General features: G+C 37.7%; 1 protein-coding gene and 1 pseudogene across 1 annotated transcript in view; one reads left to right on the forward strand and one right to left on the reverse strand.

Moving 5' to 3' along the window:
• ADAM32 (ADAM metallopeptidase domain 32) overlaps positions 1-24,008 on the forward strand; it is a 164,322-nt gene that overhangs the window by 43,486 nt on the left and 96,828 nt on the right. Inside the window, 6 exon segments of the mRNA XM_077942768.1 lie at positions 1,791-1,866; positions 4,450-4,526; positions 5,927-6,104; positions 15,852-15,920; positions 19,110-19,181; positions 19,380-19,546. Coding sequence (XP_077798894.1) covers positions 1,791-1,866; positions 4,450-4,526; positions 5,927-6,104; positions 15,852-15,920; positions 19,110-19,181; positions 19,380-19,546 — 639 coding nt within the window.
• Positions 12,459-13,654, reverse strand: LOC701363 (large ribosomal subunit protein uL3 pseudogene; annotated as a pseudogene).

Raw genomic sequence — 24,008 nt, forward strand, 5'->3', positions numbered from 1 at the left:
AAAAAAACAAAGCTGGAGGCATCACACTACCTGACTTCAAATATATTGCAAAGCTATAATACTCAAAGCAACCTTTTTATATAAGCGGTAAATGAAACCACAGAAATGAACAAGATAAATCTATACAGGTGGGGGTGAATGTTAAAGGTAAGAAAGAGAATCAGCCTAGAATTGAGTGCCATGGAAACATTTAAGGGATGAAGGAAGGATCCAAATAAAGGGACTTAAAAATGTAGAAAGACAGGAGAGCCAGGAGGAAGTGGTATCTATCATTATCACTGAAGAAGAGATGGTTTCAAGAAGGGGAATGTGGTCCACAGTAGGAAATACTTCAGAGTATTTTATTTATTTATTTTTTTGTTTTATTTATTTTAAAATTATTTTTATTATGTATTTGTTTTTGAGACAGGGTCTCTCTCTGTCACCCAGGCTGGAAAGCAGTGGTGCAATCTCAGCTAACTGTAGCCTTGAACTCCTGGCTCAAGTGATCCTCTCGCCTCAGCCTCCTGAGTAGCTGGGACCACATGAGTATACCACCACACCTGGCTAATTCTGGTATTTTTGGTAGAGATGAGGTTTTGCCTTGTTGCCCAGGCTGGTCTCAAACTCCTGAGCCCAAAGCAATCCCTCCACCTCGGCCTCCCTAAGTTTTGGGATTACAGGAGTGAGCCACCCCGCCTGGCTGCCTCAGAATATTTTTACTTGACATAAAACTGTCTTTTGGATTGGACAGTCAGGAGGTCATTAGTAATATTTGTGAGATCGGTTTGAGTGGAGGCTTTCCAACAGAAGCTAGTGTGGATGGCCTAATTAAGTTACGTTGGGTTGAAGAGTGAACATGAAGTGAGGAAGCATAACTAAAATAGCATCATGAGTACAGGGATTAATACCAAAGTTGAACTTAGACTGGACGTTTCAGTACATATGCTCAGATGAATATGACCTTTATACAATACTCTTCCACTTCATTATAAAAGTAATATATGTGCATAGTAATAAAGCTTTATAAAGAATGTAAGAACAGAAAACTCTTACAATCCAACATCCTGTTTATGTCTATTAAGTTTTTTTTTTTTTTTTTTTTTTTTTGAGACAGAGTCTCACTCTGTCGCCCAGGCTGGAGTGCAGTGGTGTGATCTCAGCTCACTGCAACCTTCGCCTCTTGGGTTCAAGAGATTCTCCTACCTTAGCCTCCTGAGTAGCTGGGATTATAGGTGCCCACCACCACACCCAAGTAACTTTTGCATTTTTAGTAGAGACAGGGTTTCACCATGTTGGCCAGGCTGGTCCCAAACTCCTGACCTCAGGTGATCTGCCCACCTTGGCCTCCCGAAGTGTTGGGATTACAGGTGTGAGCCACCACGTCCGGCCATCTTTTACATTTTAGAATGCTCTTCTTTCAGTCTCTTCTTTTCTTCTTAAAAGGAGTCCATTAAGGTAGGAAAACTATTTTGAGTAAATGTATATTGCTTTAAGTAAACATTAAATATATGTCAAAAGAAAATGCTACCTTTATATCAGGTTAACAGATGTTTTATCTAAAGATTCAGACAGTAAATGTTTTAGACTTTGAAGGCCATATGTTCTTTGTCAAAACTAGTTAGTCTCTCATCTTATAGCATGAAAAGAGCCATGACAATATGTGGGTGAATGGGTGTGGCTGTGTTTCAATAAACCTTTATTTACAAAACAGAAGGTGGGTCAGATTTTGGCTGAGAGTGTCAAGTTTACTGTGTTTTTATATGTTTCAAAAAGAATAATTTAAAAAATTTCCTCTTTTTTATATTCAGATATTTTTTAGCAGATAATTTTATGATTTATTTGTACGATCAAGGATCCATGAATGCTCGTTCTTCAGATATTCAGGTACGATTTAAATTCTGTTTTATAGTTCTTTTAAAAAATGTTTTTTTTACATTAAATAAATGCTTTATTATACAGAAGTCTCTCGGGATTCACAGGGGATATATTTAAGATATTTATTGATTAATGATCAGGCTTTTCCTGAAGTTTTGGTAAAGACAAATTAGATTGACTTAGCACCTTTCACGTGGCCGAGAACATAGTCACTATTTTTTTAATTAATAGATATTTTGTTAAATAAAATATGTATTATTTATTTATATTTTGTTTGTAAGAATATAAATTAACAAGAAATGTGGACACAAATGTTATGAGACACAAATCACAGATCAAAAACTCTTTCTTTTTTTCTTAACTCTTCCTCATCTCATCCATCATTTATACATCCATAAATCCTATTGACCCTGCCCTTCAAACTAAGCGTCCAGCATCCACCTTCTTCCTCTGCCTCCATCCACTGAGACCACCCATTTCCAAGTAAACGCCATCTCTAGTTTGGATTATTGCCATAACTTCCTGAATAATCTCCCTGCTTCCTCACCTTGCCCATCCCTTCATTTTATTTATTTATCCCTTTATTTTATTTATTTACTTTTGTATTTATTTATTTATTTTGCCCAGGCTAGAGTACAATGGTGCGATCTTGGCTCACTGAAACCTCCACCTCCTGGGTTCAAGTGATTCTCCTGCCTCGGCCGCCTGAGTATTTGGGATTATAGGCATGCACCACCACACCCAGCTAATTTTTATATTTTTAGAAGAGATAGGGTTTCACCATGTTGGCTAGGCTTGTCTCGAACCCCTGACCTCAGGTGATCTGCCTACCTCAACCTCCCAAAGTGCTAGGAATGCAGGTGTGAGCCACCGTGCCCGGCCTTAGTCAGTTCTCAATATGGTGACCATTTTGATCCTGTTAAGACATAGTCAGATTACCCTGCTTCTCTGCTCAGAACCCTCCACGGATGGCCTCCTACCACTCACAGAATGAAAGCCAGAATCACCTGGTTCCCTTTTACCTCTCTGACCTCGTTTCCTGTTATTTTCTACCTCGTTCACTTTGTTCCAGCCTTGTTGTTCTTCAAATATAACAGCTATGTTCTCCTTTCAAAGACTTCATACTTTCTATTTCCCGGTATCCAAATGCTTGTTGTTTCCCAACAGACCCATATGTTTTTCGTCCTCATTTCCTTCAGGTCTTTACTCAGAATCACCCTATTAGTCCTTGACTAACCCCTACTTTAAATTGGTCTCTTACTCTTAACACCCCATTTCCTTTACCTTTTTTTTTTTTTTGCCCTTTTCTCATGGCAGTTATCAATACATGATTTATCATATATATTTTATTTATTTACTTTATTTTCTGTCTCCCCAGTGCAATATAATCATCCCAAGGGCAGGGCTTTTTGTCTGTTTTATTCACTGATGTAACACCAGTGCCTAGAAAAGTACCTAGCATATACTTGGAATATAATAAAAATTTGTTGAAATATTAAACTAGATATATTGCTTCACTTACATTGGATGGGATCATCATTTTGTTTTATTGCTCCCTTTTCCTTCCCTTAGCTCCATCTAAGCAGTGTGTTACTAAGAAATCTTAACTTTATTTATAATAAAATGTACAGCACCATTGGGTATTGGAAATTATGTAATTTTCACATCTGTGACAATGTTTGTGACTCTGTGTATCTCTAGCTTGATTGTACTGTGCTGAGAGACCAATTCTGTACAATTTAATTCCTTTGCAATCTGTTGAGTCCCACTTTATGGCCTGGAGTATGGTTTCTATTTTGTAGATGTTCCATGAGTGTTTAGAAAGCATATATTCTAAAGTTTTTAGGTATAGTATTCTGCATGTATTAACTAGGTCATACTAACCACGTTGTTCAAACCTTTTGTAGATTCTGAACACTTGATCTATCAGTTACTAAGAGAAATTAACTTTAAAGAACTTTTTATAACTGCAGATTTTTAAATTTTTACTATTCTTTCAATTGTGACTTTATATATTTTGAAGCTGTGTTATTAAGTGAATGCCAATTTGGAATATTTGTGTCTTCCTGGCAAATTGAAATGATTATCATTACCAGATGTCTCTGTTTATCTCTAGTAATGTTTCTGGCCTTAAAGTCCACATTTCCTCTCTTAGTGCAAATTCAGAATCATCCTTTCGGTTTGTGTTGGCATCTAGCCCTTCAGTCTTCCTGTGTCATTGTATTTTTATGACTCTTTTTTAGCACCATATTAATTAGGTTTTTAAAGAAATCCACATTTACCATCTTTGTCTTTTAATTGAGGACCTAAATTTATATACTGGGAGATATTTTTACCTAAAGCATGAGACAACACTTTGGAAGCAGGGTGTAAAATAGTAATCTCAAGTCATAATCTATTATAAAGTGTAGTTAATATAGTGTAAGTGGCAATTATGGGGAGAATTTTTTTCTGAATGTCACTTTGCTTGTACTGATAAAAATCATGGAGCCTGTGAAAAATATTCAGAAGGTTCTCTCAAGTATAGAAGTAGGAAGTCACTAGAAAGTTTTGTCACTTCCTAAGTAACTACTTTACTTTTTTTCTTCCTAGACTCAATGCTACTATCAAGGAAATATTGAAGGATATCCAGATTCCATGGTCACACTCAGCACGTGCTCTGGACTGAGGTTGTTTTCTATTGTTGATTACAAAACACCGTAGTTATGATATTTGGCTGCAATGAATTTGTTCTCTTTGTATTAAGTGTGGGGCTGAAGGAGGATTCCTCTGTGGACATTATTTAATGATATCCCCCTCTGAACATGTTTCCTATTCTCTTATTTCTCCTCACTTTCCTCACCGATCAGAAACATTTCTAACCTTTCCAGTGGTTTAGATTTCCTAGTCTCCTTGCTCTATGTCTTATGTTTCCTTGACTACAGAAAAGACCATTGAACATGTTTGACTACAAGTGTTGGAGAAGCTAGGTTTAGGACAGCTCAGTCACTGTCTTGGAAAACAGGGAAATTAATCACTGTAATGCTGTATGCTTGCACACTTAGCAGTTGTGTAGGTAATTTCTGTTGCTTTTATAACTACAAAGAAGTGAAATGGAGAGTTGGTTTTGCAGATTAGGGTAATCTTTTGTCTTCTCAGAGTCATCTCTAAGACAGGTTTGGGTCAAAATACTGGACTGAAAATGTATTTATGTTACCCACCATGTATTTTAGTGTTGGAGATACAAAGTTAAACAAGAGATGCTTTTTCTCAAGGAAATCATCTTCCGACTGAGGAGGCAAATTATATATAAACAATTTTTAATACTCATAAAAATACTCATTTTTCTAATGATATTAATTATCTTGAGCTCTTCAAGAATTATTGGGTTTCCTCCTTAGGGCTTAGGGAGTTTTCCATTCTGTCAGGAAATTTTCCACCTTCATTTTGTAGTATAGGATGCTTGTTTTCACAACTGTGCTTCTTCAGTGCTTCCTACACAGAACCCTGAAATTTGGATCTGAAATCTGTTTTTTAGAGAGTAGTGACTTGGGCTGTTACCTGTATTCAGAGAAAAATAGTGATACAAGTCATTTACTCTTTAAAATCTTGCTTTTAATTTCTTATTCAAGAGTATATAAGCAAAAGTAGTAAATATTTCATAATTCTGCCAAATTTTATTTTTAAAAGTAAAGTTTCTCACTGTATATATTTGTCATATATGCAGTATAATCATTTTTCAAAAGCATGGCAAACCAGAGAGAGAGTCATCATGATTTCTGTTTACAGTTGTTTTAATTGAGATACTGGACTTGGAAAGCAATAGAATTATTCAATTACTGTTATGCTATGTACTGTGTAACTAGCAATTAAGTAACTTCTGCTGCTCTTACAACTATACAGAAATGAAATAAAAAATGTGTTTTGTGGATTAGGGAAATCTTTTGTCTCTTCAGAGTCATTTCTAAGATGGAATTCAGATCAAAATACTGGACTCAAAATGTTTTACTTTTTTTCTTTTGGATTTTGTCAGAAATCCATTATATAGAGTTGATTAAAAGCACTTAAAATTGTATTTATAATTTCACAGAGGAATACTGCAATTTGAAAATGTTTCTTATGCAATTGAGCCTCTGGAATCTGCAGTTGAATTTCAGCATGTTCTTTACAAATTAGACAATGAAGACAATGATATTGCAATTTTTAGTGAAAATAACAGAAGCCTGGAAGAACACCCAATGGATGACAACATTTCTATAAGTGAACAAGTGAGTTGTGTATGTTTTGTTACTACTTTTAAAGCAGTTATTACTTCCATTTAATTTATTTTAAAAATAAATTTATGAGCCCATTGTACAATTGTAGTAAATATCCTTTCCTTGTGAACATCTTATCTTTTTTTTTTCTCACTCTGTCACTCAGGTTGGAGTGCAGTGGACAGATCATGGCTTGCTGCAACCTCTGCCTTCCGGGCTCAAGCAATCCTCCCACCTCGATCTCCTGAGTAGCTGCAACCACAGACATGCACCACCACACCAGACTAATTTTTTGTAGAGACAGAGTCTCACCATGTTACAATGCTGGTCTCAAACTCCTAGGTTCAAATGATCCATCCACCTCAATCTCCCAAAATGTTGAGATTACAGGTGTGAGCCACCGTGCCTGGCTGTTCATCTTTCTGTTACCTAACAATTTCCTTGAAACCGTACATCACCTTTTTCTCATTGCACCAATCTACCATTTACTTTTTATGATCCGCTTTATTTTAGTTCTTATTTTGTTTGTTATATTCTTATTACTTTCCAAAAATTCCCTCTTGTATATGCAATATAAACTTTAAAAACTCAGTCCCTGCTTTTGCTTCTACATTTCTGGAAGTTACTCAATCAAGTCAATAATTTTAAAGGTTATATTCATGACCAATGAGTCAGCATTAATTAAATCATAGATATAATTAAAAATGTCATAAGCAGAATTGCTGATTATGGTCATGTAAATTGTTCAGTGAACACACTATATAACTGCATGTGTTGGTGCTTACAAAAGCAATTGTGAAAGAGAAAATTTTTATGCCAAGTAACATTGGCATCAGTATTTTATACAAGGGTGTGTGGCAGTTTTCATTATTTCCAGTATATACTGTCCCTGTTTTCTGTCAGTAAAGAAAAAAACACCAGGCCAGACGTAGTGGCTCATGCCTGTAATCCCAGCACTTTGGGAACCCAAGGTGGGCAGATCACCTGAGGTCAGGAGTTCAAGACCAGCCTTGCCAACATGGTGAAACCCCGTCTCCACTAAAAATACAAAACTTAGTCAGGTGTGGTGGCAGACGCCTGTAATCCCAACTACTCGGAGGCTGAGGCCGAAGAATTGCTTGAAACTGGGAGATGGAGGTTGCAGTGAGCCGAGATCACACCACTGCACTCCAGCCTGGGTGAGGGCAAGACTCCATCTCAAAAAAACAAAAAACAAACAACAACAACAACAAACACCAAACCTCAGAATTTAGCTGGGCATATAAACGAAGACTGTATTTCTCAACCTCCCTTGCCTCTTAGGTAGGGCAGTATGACAAAATTATGGCCAGTGACATGCGAGCAAGCATAATATGTGTTACTTCTGGCTTGAATATTAAAAGGAGGGGTTTTATCTTCTTTCTCTTTTCTACTGGCTGGAGTGTGGACATATTGACATATTATGGTCCACAAGGATGAGGCTGATGCCATACAGGTAGCAGAGAAACAAGGTGATATGAGCCTTGCTTTTGAAGAATTTTCAGAATGGAACTACCATACCTCTTCACAAATTTACGTGAGAGAGAAATAGACTCTAAGTTTGTTTAATTCACTATTATTTTCTGTCTCTGTGTGGATGGCAATCCTAAATCTTAAATAATACAGGGTCCAAATGAGAGTGCAGCGCCAGAGTTTTCAGTGCTAGCAAATATATGTATATAATTTCAAATAATGTTTGTGAACTAGATGCTGAACTTTTTTTTCTTGCCTTGTAAAAATTTCTAATTTGCAATGACTGAGATGACCCAGCGTAGTGAACAATGTCAGTGCCCTGCCCAGATCCCCTCACATTCCTCTCTAGTATATTTTTGTGGGCGTGGTACAGGAGGGTGGGACACCCTGTCTTTGTTTATGCCTTTGCTTTGAACATATGCCACTTGTAACTCTTTTTTATGTGGGCTGCCCTTCAGCCAACTGAAACTGCTTTGCCCAGATGGCAAGGTAAACATAACTGCTAGAGATTTACATTTCCCCAGGGTGGTCCTTAGCCAGCACCTCACCAGTGTGGGAAAGGGAGCTCAGTTTCTTGTTACAGGTCAGGACCACTCTGTAGCACAACTTACACACCAGATTTTCTCTGTGGGACTGTGTCTGAGAGCACACTCTTTGTGTGGATTCCTCCTCATCCTAATACTGCTTCTCCCACTCATTAACTGGTCTCTCCCGGGAGAACTTTCTTAGTAAATTATCTACATATAAATCCTGTCTCAGATTTATCTTTGGGTTTCCTTTGAACACCAGGAAGTTTTCACATATTTATTTTACAGTGAAGTGATAATTACTACAATAAAGTAATTTGAGCACATATGTCAGCCAAATTGCATTTGTATCATTTGGAAAGTGGCATGATCTGGAAAGCGGAGAAGCTTTGGATTCCCACAGATATCATCGTTTGTCTGGACAAGTGTTGAAGGAAAGAAAAACAGCCAAATGAAAGACAGACAGAAAGTTCCTCATATATATGTATATGTATGTGTGTGTGTGTGTGTGTGTATATATATATATATACACACATATAATTATACTTTAAGTTCTTGGGTACACGTGCAGAATGTGCAGGTTTGTTACATAGGTATACACGTGCCATGGTGGTTTGCTGCACCCATCAACCCGTCATCTACATTAGGTATTTCTCCTAATGCTATCCCTTCCCCACCCCTGACCCCCTCGACAGGCCCCAGTATGTGATATTCTCCTACCTGTGTCCGTGTATTCTCATTGTTCATCTCCCACTTGTGAGTGAGAACATGTGGTCTTTGGTTTTCTGTTCTTGTGTTAATTTGCTGAGGATGATGGTTTCCAGCTTTATCAATGTCCTTGCAAAGGACATGAACTCATCCTTTTTTATGGCTACATAATATTCCATGATGTATATGTGCCACATTTTCTTTATCCAGTCTATCATTGATGGACATTTGGGTTGGTTCCAAGTCTTTGCTATTGTGAACAGTGCTGCATAAACATATGTGTACATGTGTCTTTACAGTAGAATGATTTGTAATCCTTTGGGTATATGCTCAGTAATGGGATTGCTGGGTCAAATGGTATTTTTGGTTCTAGATCCTTGAGGAATTGCCACACTGTCTTCCACAATGGTTGAACTAATTTACTCTCCCACCAACAGTGTAAAAGCCTTCCTATTTCTCCACATCCTCTCCAGCATCTGCTGTTTCCTGACTTTTTAATGATTACCATTCTAACTGGCATGAGATGGTATCTCATTGTGGTTTTGATTTGCATTTCTCTTAATGACCAGTGATGATGAGGTTTTTTTTTTTTCATATGTTTGTTGGCTGCATAAATATCTTCTTTCGAGAAGTGTCTGTTCAAACTCTTCACCCACTTTTTGATGTGTTTTTTTTTTTTCTTGTAGATTTGTTTAAGTTCTTTGTAGATTCTGGATATTAGCCCTTTGTCAATGGGTAGATTGCAAAGATTTTCTCCCATTCTGATTATCTCAATAGACGCAGAAAAGGCCTTTGATAAAATTCAACACCGCTTCATGCTAAAAGCTCTCAATAAACTAGGTATTGATGAAATGTATCTCAAAATAATAAGAGCTAGTTATGACAAACTCACAGCCAATATCATAATGAATGGGTAAAAACTGGAAGCATTGCCTTTGAAAACCAGCACAAGACAAGGATGCCCTCTGGCATCACTCCTATTCAACATAGTATTGGAAATTCTAGCCAGGGCAATCAGACAAGAGAAATAAATAAAGCATTTTCCAATAGGAAGAGAGGAAATCAAATTGTCCTCATATGTTTTCTTAGTTACTGCATGTCATTGTAATTTATGGTAATCTGTGTCAAGAATTTCAATAGCCTGGATGGATGCATAGAGCAAAGTGGCAATAATGGTAGCAACAGAGGCAGTAGAGCTCTACCTTTGTGTGACAATAGCATTACATTGACAGAGGCCAAACATGTGAGGCTTCCTGAACTGAGAGACTCAAGATGTAGTTGCTTATACCAGTAGAAGAGTCAATGGATGGATTAATTTCTGAAGTAGTAGGGTTTTCCTTGATGTGCAGAAGCAGGATGACACGATAAATATAAAGAGCAGTGTGGCAGTAGATTCAGGAAAAGAGATGTCTAAGCCATACAGAGTACCAGTTGTGGATCTTGACTCACTGCAACCTCTGCCTCCTGGGCTCAACAAAGACTTAATTTGACATTTGCGAATTGTTTTCTATATGTCTTATATCTTTTTTTGTCTCAGTTTCTCTATTACTGCCTTCTTTTGTTTAGTTGATTTTTTTTCTAGTATGTCATTTTGATTCCCTTCTCATTTATGTTTCTTGATGTAATTTTGGTTACTTCCTTAGTGGTTTCTCTGGATATTACAATAACATCTTAAATTTATAACAATCACAGTTTGAATTAATACCAACTTAGCCTCTATAGTATACAAAATGCTGTTTCTATACAGCTTTGTCTTCTTTATGTTTTTATTATCACAAATTATCTAATACATTAAGCTATGTTAATGATAATACAATGTACAATAGCTTAATAATTATTGTGTGATACATTTTCTTTTAAATAATTTGGGGAAAAGTGAGGAACAACAAACCAAAAATATAATAATAATATCTTTTTTTTTTTTTTTGAGGCAGGGTCTCACTCTGTCATCCAGGCTGGAGTGCAGTGCTGGTGCTGTGATCATGGCTTACTGCATGTATCCTTTACCTCCTAAGCACAGGTGATCTTCCTGCCTCTGCCTCCCAATTAGCTGGGACCACAGGCATGTGCCACCATGCCCAGCTAATTTGTTTATTTGTAGAGACTCCGTCTTCCTTTGTTGCCCAGGCTAGTCTCAAACTCCTGGACTCAAGCAGTCCTCCCATTTTGGCCTTCCAGAGTGTCAGGAGTGTAAGTGTGAGCCACTGCACCCAGCAATAATAATATCTTCTATAGTTACCAATGTATTTACCTTTACTGTGTTTTAAATTTCTTTTATTGCTTCTTGTTACTGTTTTGTGTGCTTTCATTTTAAACTGAAGGACTACCTTTGGCATTTCTTGTAGGGCAGTGTATTAGTTTACTACAGCTGCCATAACTTTACCATGGACTGGGTAGCTTAAATGAGAATATGTATTTTTTCACAGTTCTGGAGCCTAGAAGTTTGAGATCAAGGTGTTAACCAAGTTGTGGTTTCTTCTGAGGCCCCTCTGCTTGGCATATAAGTAACCGTCCTCTCCCTGTGTCTGTACAAGGTCTTCCTTCTGTGTTTGTGTTCTAATTTTCTCTTACAAGGATACCAGTTACATTGCATCAGAGCCCATCCTAATGACCTAATTTTCAATCTGATTACCTCTTTACAGGCCCTGTCTCCAAATACAGCTTCATTCTGTGATATAATGGGGTTAGATCTTTAACATATGAATTTTACTGGGATACCATTTGGCCTGTAATAAGCAGGCAGGTCTACTAGCAATGAACTTTTTCAGTTTTTATTTATCTGGGAATGTCTTAATTTCTCCTTTATTTTTGAAGGATAGTTTTGTCAGATATAGAGTTCTTGTTTGACAGTTTTTTTCCCCTCCAGCACTTTAAATGTCATCCCACTGCCTCTGGCCTCCCTGGTTTCTAATGAGAAATTAGATATTAATATTATTGAAGATCTCTCATTTGTGAGGAATTGCTTTTCTCTTGCTGTTTTCAAGGTTCTCTTTTTATCATTAACTTTGGACAACTTGATTATAATATGTTTTTTTTTTTTTTTTTTTTTTTTTTTTTTTGAGACGGAGTCTCACGCTGTTGCCCAGGCTGGAGTGCAGTGGCGCGATCTCGGCTCACTGCAAGCTCCGCCTCCCGGGTTCCCGCCATTCTCCTGCCTCAGCCTCCTGAGTAGCTGGGACTACAGGCGCCCGCCACCGCGCCCGGCTAATTTTTTTTTTTTTTTTGTATTTTTAGTAGAGACGGGGTTTCACAGTGGTCTCGATCTCCTGACCTTGTGATCCGCCTGCCTCGGCCTCCCAAAGTGCTGGGATTACAGGCTTGAGCCACCGCGCCCGGCCTGGACAACTTGATTATAATATGTTTTGGTGTGAATTCTTTTGAGTTTATTCTACTTGGAGTTTGTTAAGCCTTTTGGATGTGTAGATTCATGTCTTTCATAAAATTGGGGAGGTTTTTACCTATTACTTTTTCAAATTTTCTTTCTGTCCCTTTCTCCTCTTCTGCTAGGAACTCTTCTTATATATGTGCTTGATGGTGTCCCATAGGTCTCTTAGGCTCTGTTCATTTTTCTTCACTCTTTTTTTTCAGTGTCAGATAACTTCTATTGAGATCCCATCAGCTGCACAATCTGTTCCAGGCATTAAGCTCCTTCTTCCTTTGCAATCTGGTCTTTCTTGAGTGGTCCCATGAATGCTTCTTTTCCATGGTTTGGAAGTGGCCATGGCCCAATTTAAAGGTAGTCTCAATGAACTTAACATCAGTCTTCTCCAGAGCCCACTGCTTGGTCTGCATCAAGACTTGTGGAGGATGAGCCCTTGCTTCTTAGTTCCCACCACACAGCCCTTCAGCATGACAAAGTCATTGGTCACTTTACCATAGTGGACAAAGCCACCCAGAGGGTTGATGCTCTTGTCAGACAGGTCATAGTCAGTGGAGGCATTGATCAATTTGCCATCCTTGATGAAGTAGCCCTGACTGATCTTATAGATCCTCTTGTTGAACTCAGTGCAATGATGGTAGCCTTTCTGCCCAGTACATGCCACAGAGAAGGTCATATGGGCAGGATGCCATGCCCCAATATAGGCAACCCTGCACAGCCCTCAGTGGGTCTTGTAGGGCAGTTTGTTGGTATACCAATGACTGGTGACTTCTTTGTAGCCTTTGCCCTTGGTCACCCATTTGATGTCAATCATCTTGTCCTGCCCAAACACTTGTTTCACAGGTACCTGGTCCTCTAGCCTCTCCAGGGACCAGTCCAGTTTCTCGGCCACAGTGCCTCTGTTCACCTGGGTCTCCATCACATGGGTCTTCTTTTGACATAAAGGAAGCAGGTGCATCTGGGTGTAGGTATTGATGCGGATGACTTGGCAGTACTTCTTCATGCTGTTGAAGTCCTTCTCCAGCTGCTTCTTGTCATCCTCACCCTGCCATTTCTTGCAGTACTTGGTAAAGGCCTTCTACTTAGCTTTGTGCCAGTTCCTATAGAAGCGCCTTTTGCACTCATTGCTAATGTGCTCAACAAAGATGGTCTTAGAAATTCAGAGGCCTTGAGGGGTTTCCATATAGCCCAGGATGCCTACAACCACTATGGGCAGTGTCTCCACAATGGTCACAGCCTCTACCACTTCCTTCCTGTTCACCTTGGGTCCTAGCCGGTCAGCTTTCCACACAATGTGTCATGCCAGCCTTGTATCTCATGAAAGCTTTGAGGTGGACCAATTTAGAAGGGTCATCACTGGGGAAGCTCTTCACCTTACCATGATGCCTACTGCTGTGTTTCCAAGGCAGGAAGCCCAGGGACGCATGTCTTGGAGCAAAGGATTTCCTGCAAGACATCATGCCATCAAATTCTGCTGGTAGAGCTTTATTCTTTTTTTTATTGTGCTCCTCATGTTGAATAATCTTGATTGATTTGTTTTGAAGTTTGTTGATTCTTTTTTTCTGCTTGCTCAACTATGTTATTGAATCCTAGTGAATTTTCATGTATTTTACTTTTCAGCTCCACAACTTCCTTTTTATAATTTCTGTATTTTTATGGATACTCTCTATTTGGTGAAGTATCATTCTTCTGCTTTCCTTTAGCTTTTTTACACAGTTTTTCATAGCTTTTTGAACGTATTTTAAGATAATTAATTTACCTTCTTTGTCTAGTAAGTACAATGTCTGGGCTTCCAGAGGTACCATTTCTATTTCTAATTTTCTGAGAATGGGCCATACTACTTTCTTGTTGTTGTTGAAATTTGAACATTTTGAGTATTTTGATGTGGTAATGCTGGAAATCAGATTCTTCCTCACTCCCCGGCAAGGTCTGTTGTTACTGCTTGCTGTGGGTTGTAGCTGTTTGCTTGTTTACTGACTTTTCTAAAGTAAAGAAATATTTTGTGAACAATATTGTCTAGTAGTCACCTAGTGATTTGATAGAGATTTCTTTAAATTACTGGAGCTGAAAAAGAAAAAAGACTTCCTTGGTTTTTACAGATTGACTCTGGGTTTTGATATACATGCAACACTTATTCCAGATGTTGACAACTAACCCTTGGCCTTGACTCTTGCTTGTACAATGTCTGAAAGCTAGGCAGAGGAGAAAGCTTAGTGTCAAGTGTTTTCTGAGTGTGTGTCCAGCCTTGGGCATGTGGGTGGCCCTCTAGATTTCCCAGTATATGCCTGAAGTTTTCAAAGCCTTCATTTCTCCACCCATTTCCTTACCCAGCCACTTTCTTCCTAGACTTTTTAGTGTGCCTTCTGCTTTTCTTGTCCATTTTTCCTTGCTCCAAGGGCTCCGGCCAGTATATTTGCCTTGAAATGCTTTTTATAAACACTGCCTTGGAGTCCACTCCAACCCTGTGAAATTTCATGGTGGAGGAAACAAAGGAAAGCTTGTGAGCAAAACTGTTAGGGAGCCACTGGACAGCTCAAAACACATAACCATAATTCTTTGAGAACAAATTTGGTATTTCTTCCTCTGGCATGGGAAAGCCACACCAGGAACGTGGGCCTCTATCTTCATGGATGCCAATGAGCTGGATGTGTGAGATGGGATGGTAGGTGGGTCAGTTCAAGGACCACAATACTCTCTTATAGAAACCCAGCAGCTTTTTTCCCCCTCAAGCATTGTCTAGTTTTTTATTTGTATGTTTTTCTGGGGCAATGGCGTGAATAGGCCATTTGCTCTTATCATCTGGCAGGCTGGTCAGATGTGTACAGGCAGGGGTTCCAAGATCAGGAATGGCAGTATGAAAGGTGACTTAGGCTCAAGATTGGCAAAACAACACTTCTATTGCCTTTATTGACTCAAGCAAGTTACAAAGCCCAGCCCAGATTGAGAGAGAGGAAAAATAAACTCACCTCTTGATGGGAGGCACTGAAAAGTCATATTGCAAAGGACACGAATACAGAAAGGAGCGTGGTGGCTTATGCCTGTAATTCCAGCACTTTGGGAGGCCGAGGCGGGCAGATTGCGAGGTCAGGAGATTGAGACCATCCTGGTTAACATGGTGAAACCCTGTCTCTACTACAAATACAAAAAAAATTAGCCGGGCGTGGTGGCGGGTGCCTGTAGTCCCAGCTACTCAGAAGGCTGAGGCAGGAGAATGGCGTGAGCCCAGGAGGCAGAGCTTGCAGTGAACTGAGATTGCACCACTGCACTCCAGCCTGGGCGAAGAGGCGAGACCCCCTCTCAAAAAAAACAAAAAACAAAAAACAAAAAAACCTCAACACACATACAGTTTTTAAAGCAAAAGTTTACTTCTGATATGCAGATGAAGTAGATGGAAATGCTAGGTGTTTTTTCTTAGTTCATAAACTGGAAGTTGTAAATATATTGAGATAGATGTTATAACTTCATGGGCAATCTTCTAACTACTTGAGTACGTTGCCATAAAACTTAAAACTTTATTTATGGATTTTAACCAATTTGGTAAAGCAAACAGCTCTGCATATCTTGTAAGTGCTGTGGTAATAGCTTTAAAGAAGAGTTCAAGTAAAAAAATTATGAAATTTTTCATGTATTATATGTGGTTTTCCTTTTTTCTAGTCAGAACCAGCTGTTCCAGATTTATTTCCTCTTTATCTAGAAATGCATATCGTGGTGGACAAAGCTTTGGTATGTGTTTTGCTTTTTCTTTGCTTTGAAATATTTGCTCCAAATGTGTGATTATCCCTAGCTAGCTAGACAGAAACGAAAAGATTCCAATGTTCTTACTCACATGTCATAGAGACAATAGTGGAAAAATGTACAAACTGAGAAACTAAATAGTCAAAATAATACTACTTTTGTCAGAAATGTTTTATTTGAAATACTTACATAAGAGTACTGCAGAACAAAATGTATTTTTTTTCCCTGGCACTTCACATTTATAGAGTCCCTCTCAATCCATACTACCTTTTAATGGTGATTTTGGTAGAAGTGAAATTCTATTTTAGGGAAGTTTGAAGAGCAGAATGTAGTCTAGGGAACATTCCACCCTAGAATATTTATTGGGACAAAAGTGATGATAGTATAACTATCTATTAGAATGACTTCCACTAATGAGTCAAGATGTTTTTTAGCAGTTTTTGGTGGGGCGCCCATTCTAGTCCATCGTTTACCTGATGAAAAGAGTACCTCGAGATTCTTAATTTCCATAAACAGTCTGAGGCCTCTGAATTTCAGAATCTTGGGGTGATAACTTAGTTTGCGGTCAACTAGATATGTCTTTATTTCTTCTAATAGTTGAAAGATTTCAGAAAATAGAGATTAAAAATATACTTTCTAGGTTTTATTCTGATGATAAGCAGCTGTTTGTGTATACCTACGGAACACCACAGTGGGTATGACTAGTCCTCATTGGCAATTTCTATTCCTAGAGTTTAGAGCTTGTCAGGAAGCCAGAGTTAAGGTCAGGGACCAGGAGGGATTTGGAGAAAGATGTGAAAATAACTTGATTTATTAGAGTACAGGGAAAAGGGCAAAGGGAACATTTAAGAGAACGTTGAGACATTGAGATAGCTGAGAGAAAATTGAGGTATTTCTGGTAAACACAACTAAGTTTCCAGGAAATATTTTGGATTATGAAAATTCTTCTGTTTTTGGATTATGTTATATATTTTGAGAGTAGTTTCAAAAGCTTGTCCAAATTGCCAGGTTTTCAAGTCATATAATGCTGATTAAACATTACTACTTTAAGTTCTTATACATGTTTACATTTTCTTTAATAAAAAAACCCCTTGGTTAGGGCGTGGTATATGCCTGTAATCCCAGTACTTTGGGAAGCTGAGTTGGGTGGATCACCTGAGGTCAGGAGTTTGAGACCAGCCTGGCCAACATGGTGAAGCCTCATCTCTGCTAAAACTACAAAAATTAGGCAGGCATGGTGGTGCACACCTGTAGTCCCAGCTACTCAGGAGACTGAGTCAGGAGAACTGCTTGAACAAGGGAGGTGGAGGTTGCAGTGAGCCGAGATCGCATCACTGCTCTCCAGCCTGGGTGACAGAGGAAGACTCCATGTCAAAAACAAACAAACAAACAAACAAACAAACAAACAAACAATCATAGTATTCATAGTTCCTTCAGTGACTTTATAATTTGTAAATCTATAATTATGGCATCGTGAATTCATTGCCATGATTGTAGAAAGCATATGGTTCTATATATACACAGTTTAATAATGGAGACAGACATGGAAACACAACTGTAAGTTGTTATACTATAAGAACATCCAAGTGGGTGTTTTAAAATGTAGGTTTTATTATTACTCAGGTATATTGAAGCCAACAGATCAGGAGATGGTTGCTATTGAAAAGACAGTCTGTTTAACTGTACATAGTACATACTCAGTTTCCAATGGTAGGGGGCACTCTCCATCATTCAGGGCCCACAAAGGGAAGTACTGAGGTCAGTAAGGAGGGAAAGTGTCATTGAAATATTTTAAATAGGGGAGTGACATATTTCTATTTTACCTTAGAGTAATCATTTTGGTAATAGTGTAGGGACCAGATTGCTGGTGGGAAAATTGAGGGGGAGGAATCATTTAAGAGATTATTTTAATAATCAGGGTGAAAACTTATAAATAGGTGGCATCAAGAATAAAAATAAAGGAACAACTTTAAAAGTTACTGATTGGGTTGAACTAGAAGAACTTGATTTGATTGATTTATTCATTTACTTAGCAAATTCACTGAGCATCATCTAGATAACAGTTGCTGTTCTAGCCGTTGGGAATATAGCAGTGAATACAACAGAACAATTTCCGCTCTCATGGAGCATATAGTGTAATATATGTAGGATGTGTTAGATAATAATACCATTCACTAAAGTAGTGAAAATATAAGTAGGAACAGATTTTTGAAGGAAGATGATGAGTTTAGTTTTGAATATATTTATTTTAGTTTTGGATATGAGTTTACTTTGGGATAATTTGAGGCTCCTGTGGAACGTCCAAGGTGATGTACTGTAGAGAGTTTGTCTATGGATATGTGCAGTTTGATGTAGTTGCAATCCAGTTTTTCAGATTTCAAGAGCGACGTATATGTATGTATACACACACACACTCATTTGTGTATGTGCATGTGTGTGCAGTTTTATGCAATGGTATTACATAAGTAGCCTTGCATAACCATTGCCACAATCGAGATACTCAACAGTACCATCACCACAGGAGTCTCCTATGTGATCCCATTAGAGCCACACCAATCCCCTGCCCTCTTCTGAGCCCTTGGGGGTCCACTAAGCCATTCTCCTTCTTTGTGATTTCACACATATTGCATAAAGTTATCAAGCAGTCTGTATCCCTTTGAGATTATGTTTTCATGCTGAGCATAATTTTCTTGAAGTTTATCCAGGCAGTTCCATATATCAACATTTGTTTCTTTTTATTGCTGAGTTTATGGTAGGAATGTACCACAGTTTATTTAACCATTTAACCATTGAAGGACATATGAGTTGTTTCTAGTTTTTAGCTATTATGAATAAAGCTGTTATGGACATTCATGTACAAGTATTTGTGTGAGCATCAGTTTTTTGAGATAAATGCTCAGAAGTGAGATTGCTGAGCCATATAGTAAATCCATTCTTTGTTTTGATTTCAAAGAAGTTGAAGTTACCAAACTATTTTCCAGAGTGGCTGTACCATTTTACATTCCCACCAGCAATGCCTGAGGGATCCAGTATATATTCATTTTTCACTTATTAATGTTTTGTTTTGAACTGTTGAACCCCAAAGCAGCCTCATACCTCTGACAGTAGATGGAAATGAATCTTAAAAATACTATATAATAAATTGTACTTAAGTATAAAATTAATTCTGTTTTTCAGTATGATTACTGGGGCTCTGATAGCATGGTAGTGACAAATAAAGTCATTGAAATTGTTGGCCTTGCAAATTCAGTAAGTATTTTTCTTTTCATATTAAAATAATTTTTGTTTTGAAATGATAATTTGCCTAAACTTGATATGGTATTCCTGGATAATTAACCCATCCATATAAACTGAGTATGGGATTGTAAAAACATCGAATTAATTTCTGGGTTTTTATAAGATAACATAAATAGTAATTATGCATGTATTTATCTCTTCTGTTTTTAGATGTTTGCCCAATTTAAAGTTACTATTGTGCTGTCATCATTGGAGGTTTGGTCAGATGAAAATAAGATTTCTACAGTTGGTGAGGCAGATGAATTATTGAAAAGATTTTTAGAATGGAAACAATCTTATCTTAACCTAAGGCCTCATGATATTGCATATCTACTAATGTAAGAATAATGTTTCATTATTCCTAGAAAGAAATCAAAGATTTGTGATAATTATGTGGCTTAATGTAAGGAATTATTATTCATTTCTGAATATCCATGCTTTGATTATTTAGTATGTGCTTTATTCAGGCTTTATGCTCAATTTCTAGTTGTCAGGCAATAAAAAAAAAAACATTACTAACATTTATTTCTAGGCTAATAAAGCTTTTATAAATGAAGACACTGAGAGTTCCAAGAGGTTAAGCCATCTCAAAACTCTTGGATCTGGTGATACTCCTAAGGTTTGAACCCACAGTTTGTATCTCTAGAGCCAAAACGCTTAACCACTACCCCTAAAGAGATGGGATTTATCTTGAGAGGTTTATATTCTTATATGAGCTTTGACCAAAGGCTTGGTAAATGTGGTTACAAAAGTTTTATCCTAATGAATTTTCTGAGTAATTTTAAAATGTTAGTTTTCTAATTATAAATTATAGCTATATATTTATAATTGTAATCATATTAAATTTATTAGCGGTAACCAGCAAGTGTCTTTCAATAAAACTATACATGTCTATATATGTATTTAAGTTTAGTATGTCAGTATTTTCTTTCGCTTGTGTGAGACTAATCTTTCCCTCACATCTCGGCCAGCCATAAATGTTATTCCTCTTTTAACTTTTGGTAGTCTGATGGATGTAACTTAAGGTCATTGTCGTCGTTTTAATTTGCTTCTTTTCTGATGACTGGTGGATTTGAGCATCTTTTCAAATGCTTGTCGATCATTTGTATCTGTCCTTCTGTAATCGTCTTTTCTTGTCGTTTGATTACTTACCTATAATTTGTAAGGGCTTTAAAAAATAATTTCATTATCTTTAATATTTATATTTTTCCCCATAAGTTATTGGGGTACAGGTGATATCTGGTTACACGAGTAAGTTATTTAGTGGTGATTTGTGAGATTTTGGTACACCCATCACCTGAGAGTATACACGGTATACACTGCACCATATTTGTAGTCTTTTATCCCTCGCCCCACCTCCCACTCTTCCCCGCAAGTCCCCACAGTCCGTTGTATCATTCCTTTTTTTTTTTTTTGGAGACGGAGTCTCGCTCTGTCGCCTAGGCTGGAGTGCAGTGGCGCGATCTCGGCTCACTGCAAGCTCCGCCTCCTGGGTTCATGCCATTCTCCTGCCTCAGCCTCCCGAGTAGCTGGCCCCCGCCACCTGTATCATTCTTATGCCTTTGCCTCATAGCGTAGCTCCCACATTTTGGGGAGAACATACGATGTTTGGTTTTCCATTCCTGAGTTACTTCACTTAGAATAATAGTCTCCAATCTCATCCAGGTCACTACAAATGCTGCTAATTCATTCCTTTTTATGGCTGAGTAGTATTCATATATATATATGAATATATATATAATGCTGCAGTTTCTTTATCCGCTCGTTAATTGATGGGCATTTGGGTTGGTTCCATGATTTTGCAGTTGTGAATTGTGCTGCTATAAACATGCATGTGTAAGTATCTTTTTCAAAAAATGACTTCTTTTTCTCTGGGTAGATACCCAGTAGTGGGATTGCTGGATCAAATGGTAGTTCTACTTTTAGATCTTTAAGGAATCTTCACACTGTTTTCCATAGTGGCTGTACTAGTTTATATTCCTACCAGCAGTGTAGAAATGTTCCCTGATCACTGCATCCACACCAACATCCACTGTTTTTTTGATTTTTTGATTATGGCCTTTATTGCAGGAGTAAGGTGGTTTTGCATTATGGTTTTAATTTGCATTTCCCCGCTCATTAGAGATGTTGAGCATTTTTTTCATAAGTTTGTTGGCCATTTGCATATCTTCTTTTGAGAATTGTCTATTTATGTCCTTAGCCCACTTTTTGATGGGATTGTTTGTTTTTGTCTTACTGATTTGTTTGAGTTCATTGTAGGTTCTGGATATTAGTCCTTTGTCAGATGTATAAATTGGGAAGATTTTCTCCCACTCTGTGGGTTTTCTGTTTACTCTGCTGACTATTCCTTTTGCTGTGCAAAAGCTCTTTAGTTTAATTAAGTCCCAACTATTTATCTTTGTTTTTATTTCATTTGCTTTTGGGTTCTTTGTCATGAAATTCTTGCCTAAGCCAATGTCTAGAAGGGGTTTTCCAATGTTATCTTGTAGAATTTTTAGTTTCAGGTCTTAGGTTTAAGTCCTTAATCCATCTTGAGTTGATTTTTGTATAAGGTGAGAAATGAGGATCCGGTTTCATTCTCCTGCATGTGGCTAGCCAATTATCCCAGAACCATTTTTTGAGTAGGTGTCTTCTCCCCACTTTATGTTTTTGTTTGCTTTGTTGAAGATCAGTTGGCTGTAAGTATTTGGGTTTGTTTCTGGGTTCTCTATTCTGTTCCATTGATCTATGTGCCTATTTTTATACCAGTACCATGCTATTTTGGTGACTATGGCCTTATAGTATGGTTTGAAATCAGTTAGTGTGATGACTCCAGATTTGTTCTTTTTGCTTAGTTTTGCTTTGGCTATGTTGGCTCTTTTTAGGTTCCATATGAATTTTAGAATTGTTTTTTTCTAATTCTGTGAAGAATGATGGTGGTATTTTGATGGGTTTGAATTGAATTTATAGATTGCTTTTGGCAATATGATCATTTTCACAATACTGATTCTACCCATCCATGAGCATGGGATGTGTTTCCATTTGTTTGTGTCATCTATGATTTCTTTCAGCAGTGTTTTGTAGTTTTCCTTGTAGAGATCTTTCTACTTCTTGGTTAAGTATATTCCTAAGCATTTTATTTTTTTTGCAGCTATTGTGAAAGGGGTTGAGTTCTTGATTTGATTCTCTGCTTGATCACTGTTGGTGTATAGAAGAACTACTGATTTGTGTACATTAATCTTGTATCTGGAAACTTTGCTGAATTCTTTTATTAGATCTAGGAGCTTTCTGGAGGAGTCTTTAGAATTTTCAAGGTAAATGATCATATCATCAGCAAACAGTGACAATTTGACTTCCTCTTTACTAATTGGATGCTTGTAAGGGTTTTTGAATGCTTAGATACTAACTATTGTTTATCTGTATGACAAATACTTTTTCCATATCTATAATTTTTCTATAAACTTTTTATTCTCTGCTACATTTCAGCAGACCTTGCTGGACTGAACAAAGGAGGATGAGTGCAGGAATAAAGACAAAGACAAAAGAGTATATTTGCAAGAAGGGGCCAGGGGACTCCTTGCTTCTAGTGAACGGGGGTCCTGAGCTTCTAGAGCCCATCGTATTTATTGAGTAAAGGAGATAGGGAGAAGGGGGTGGTTGTGGTCAGCCGCTTGACTTAGTGCAGGCCTGCATGACTGTATTCTTTGAACAGTAGGCTCCAGATATTCCAGTAGATAACCTCAAGGAGCACAGTGCCAGGGAGTGACTGCCCTCAGTATACCTTCTGCTGGCAGGCACAGATGTGAGTTTGCTTACATTCTGCATTCATGATGAACAGTTTGCTGTTTAATCATATAGCCTCCAGGGGAATGCTAAGTTGGTCACGACCCTTAGGCTTTCAGTTCCCAACACTACATGAAAACTTCTACATTTCATATGGTCAAATCTGTTAATCTTTTCTTCTTTCTTTTGGGTTTCCTGTATAGTAGAGAAGGTCTCTCCCAACCCCAAATTTTAGTCTGCTAGATTTTTCTTTAGGATTAATATTATTACCTTTTATAGAATATGGAATTCATAGTTAGAACTGGAGCTGAACCTTTGAAGGAGGAGGGAAAGGAAACAAACACTGACAAAGCAAGGTAGTAGAGCTTGACAACTGATTTGATGTGGAATGGGCACGTCAAAACATGTCAGTATGAATTAAAAAATATATTACTGAGTTTGTCAGGAGTATGCATAGAATTTTAGGGGAAGTCTGAGTTATAAAAACAGGGCTTATTAAAGTATCTGTGGGAGGGAGAAAGAGTGTAAACAATACTTAGACATTGGAACATAAAACCAATGTTGGGCATTAGGAACAAATACTTGGAAACAAATGCTGGAAGGGTTAGATATAAACAATCTCAGAGAGACAGAATAAAGGTAGTGGAGAGGCAGTGTGATTGTGAAGTGAAGTGCTGTTGAGACAGAAAGGACATTTCAAATTGAAAATTGAATACCAAGCTTCTTAAGTTTCTTTACTCACATCCTGGCTTGTTTGGTGGGGGCTCTAAATAAGGCAGTGAATGCTTGGAGCTTCTATACCTTAGTGGTTGAGAATATGGCTGGGATTCAGACTGCCTAAGTTCAGATTCTTCAGTAGGATGTATTAGTCATGCTACCTTGAGAGAGTTACTTATACTTCCCATCTGACATTTGATTTGCTCAATGGGGACAAAAATAATATTCACTAGTTTGTTTTGAGTATTAAATGGATTAGTTGATGTAAAGCTCTGAGAATAGTGTATTATTATATGACAGTTTAAATGGCCCCTTACTCAA

Source organism: Macaca mulatta, chromosome 8 (genome assembly GCF_049350105.2).
Source record: "Macaca mulatta isolate MMU2019108-1 chromosome 8, T2T-MMU8v2.0, whole genome shotgun sequence".
In the NCBI taxonomy this organism is placed as follows: domain Eukaryota; kingdom Metazoa; phylum Chordata; class Mammalia; order Primates; family Cercopithecidae; genus Macaca; species Macaca mulatta.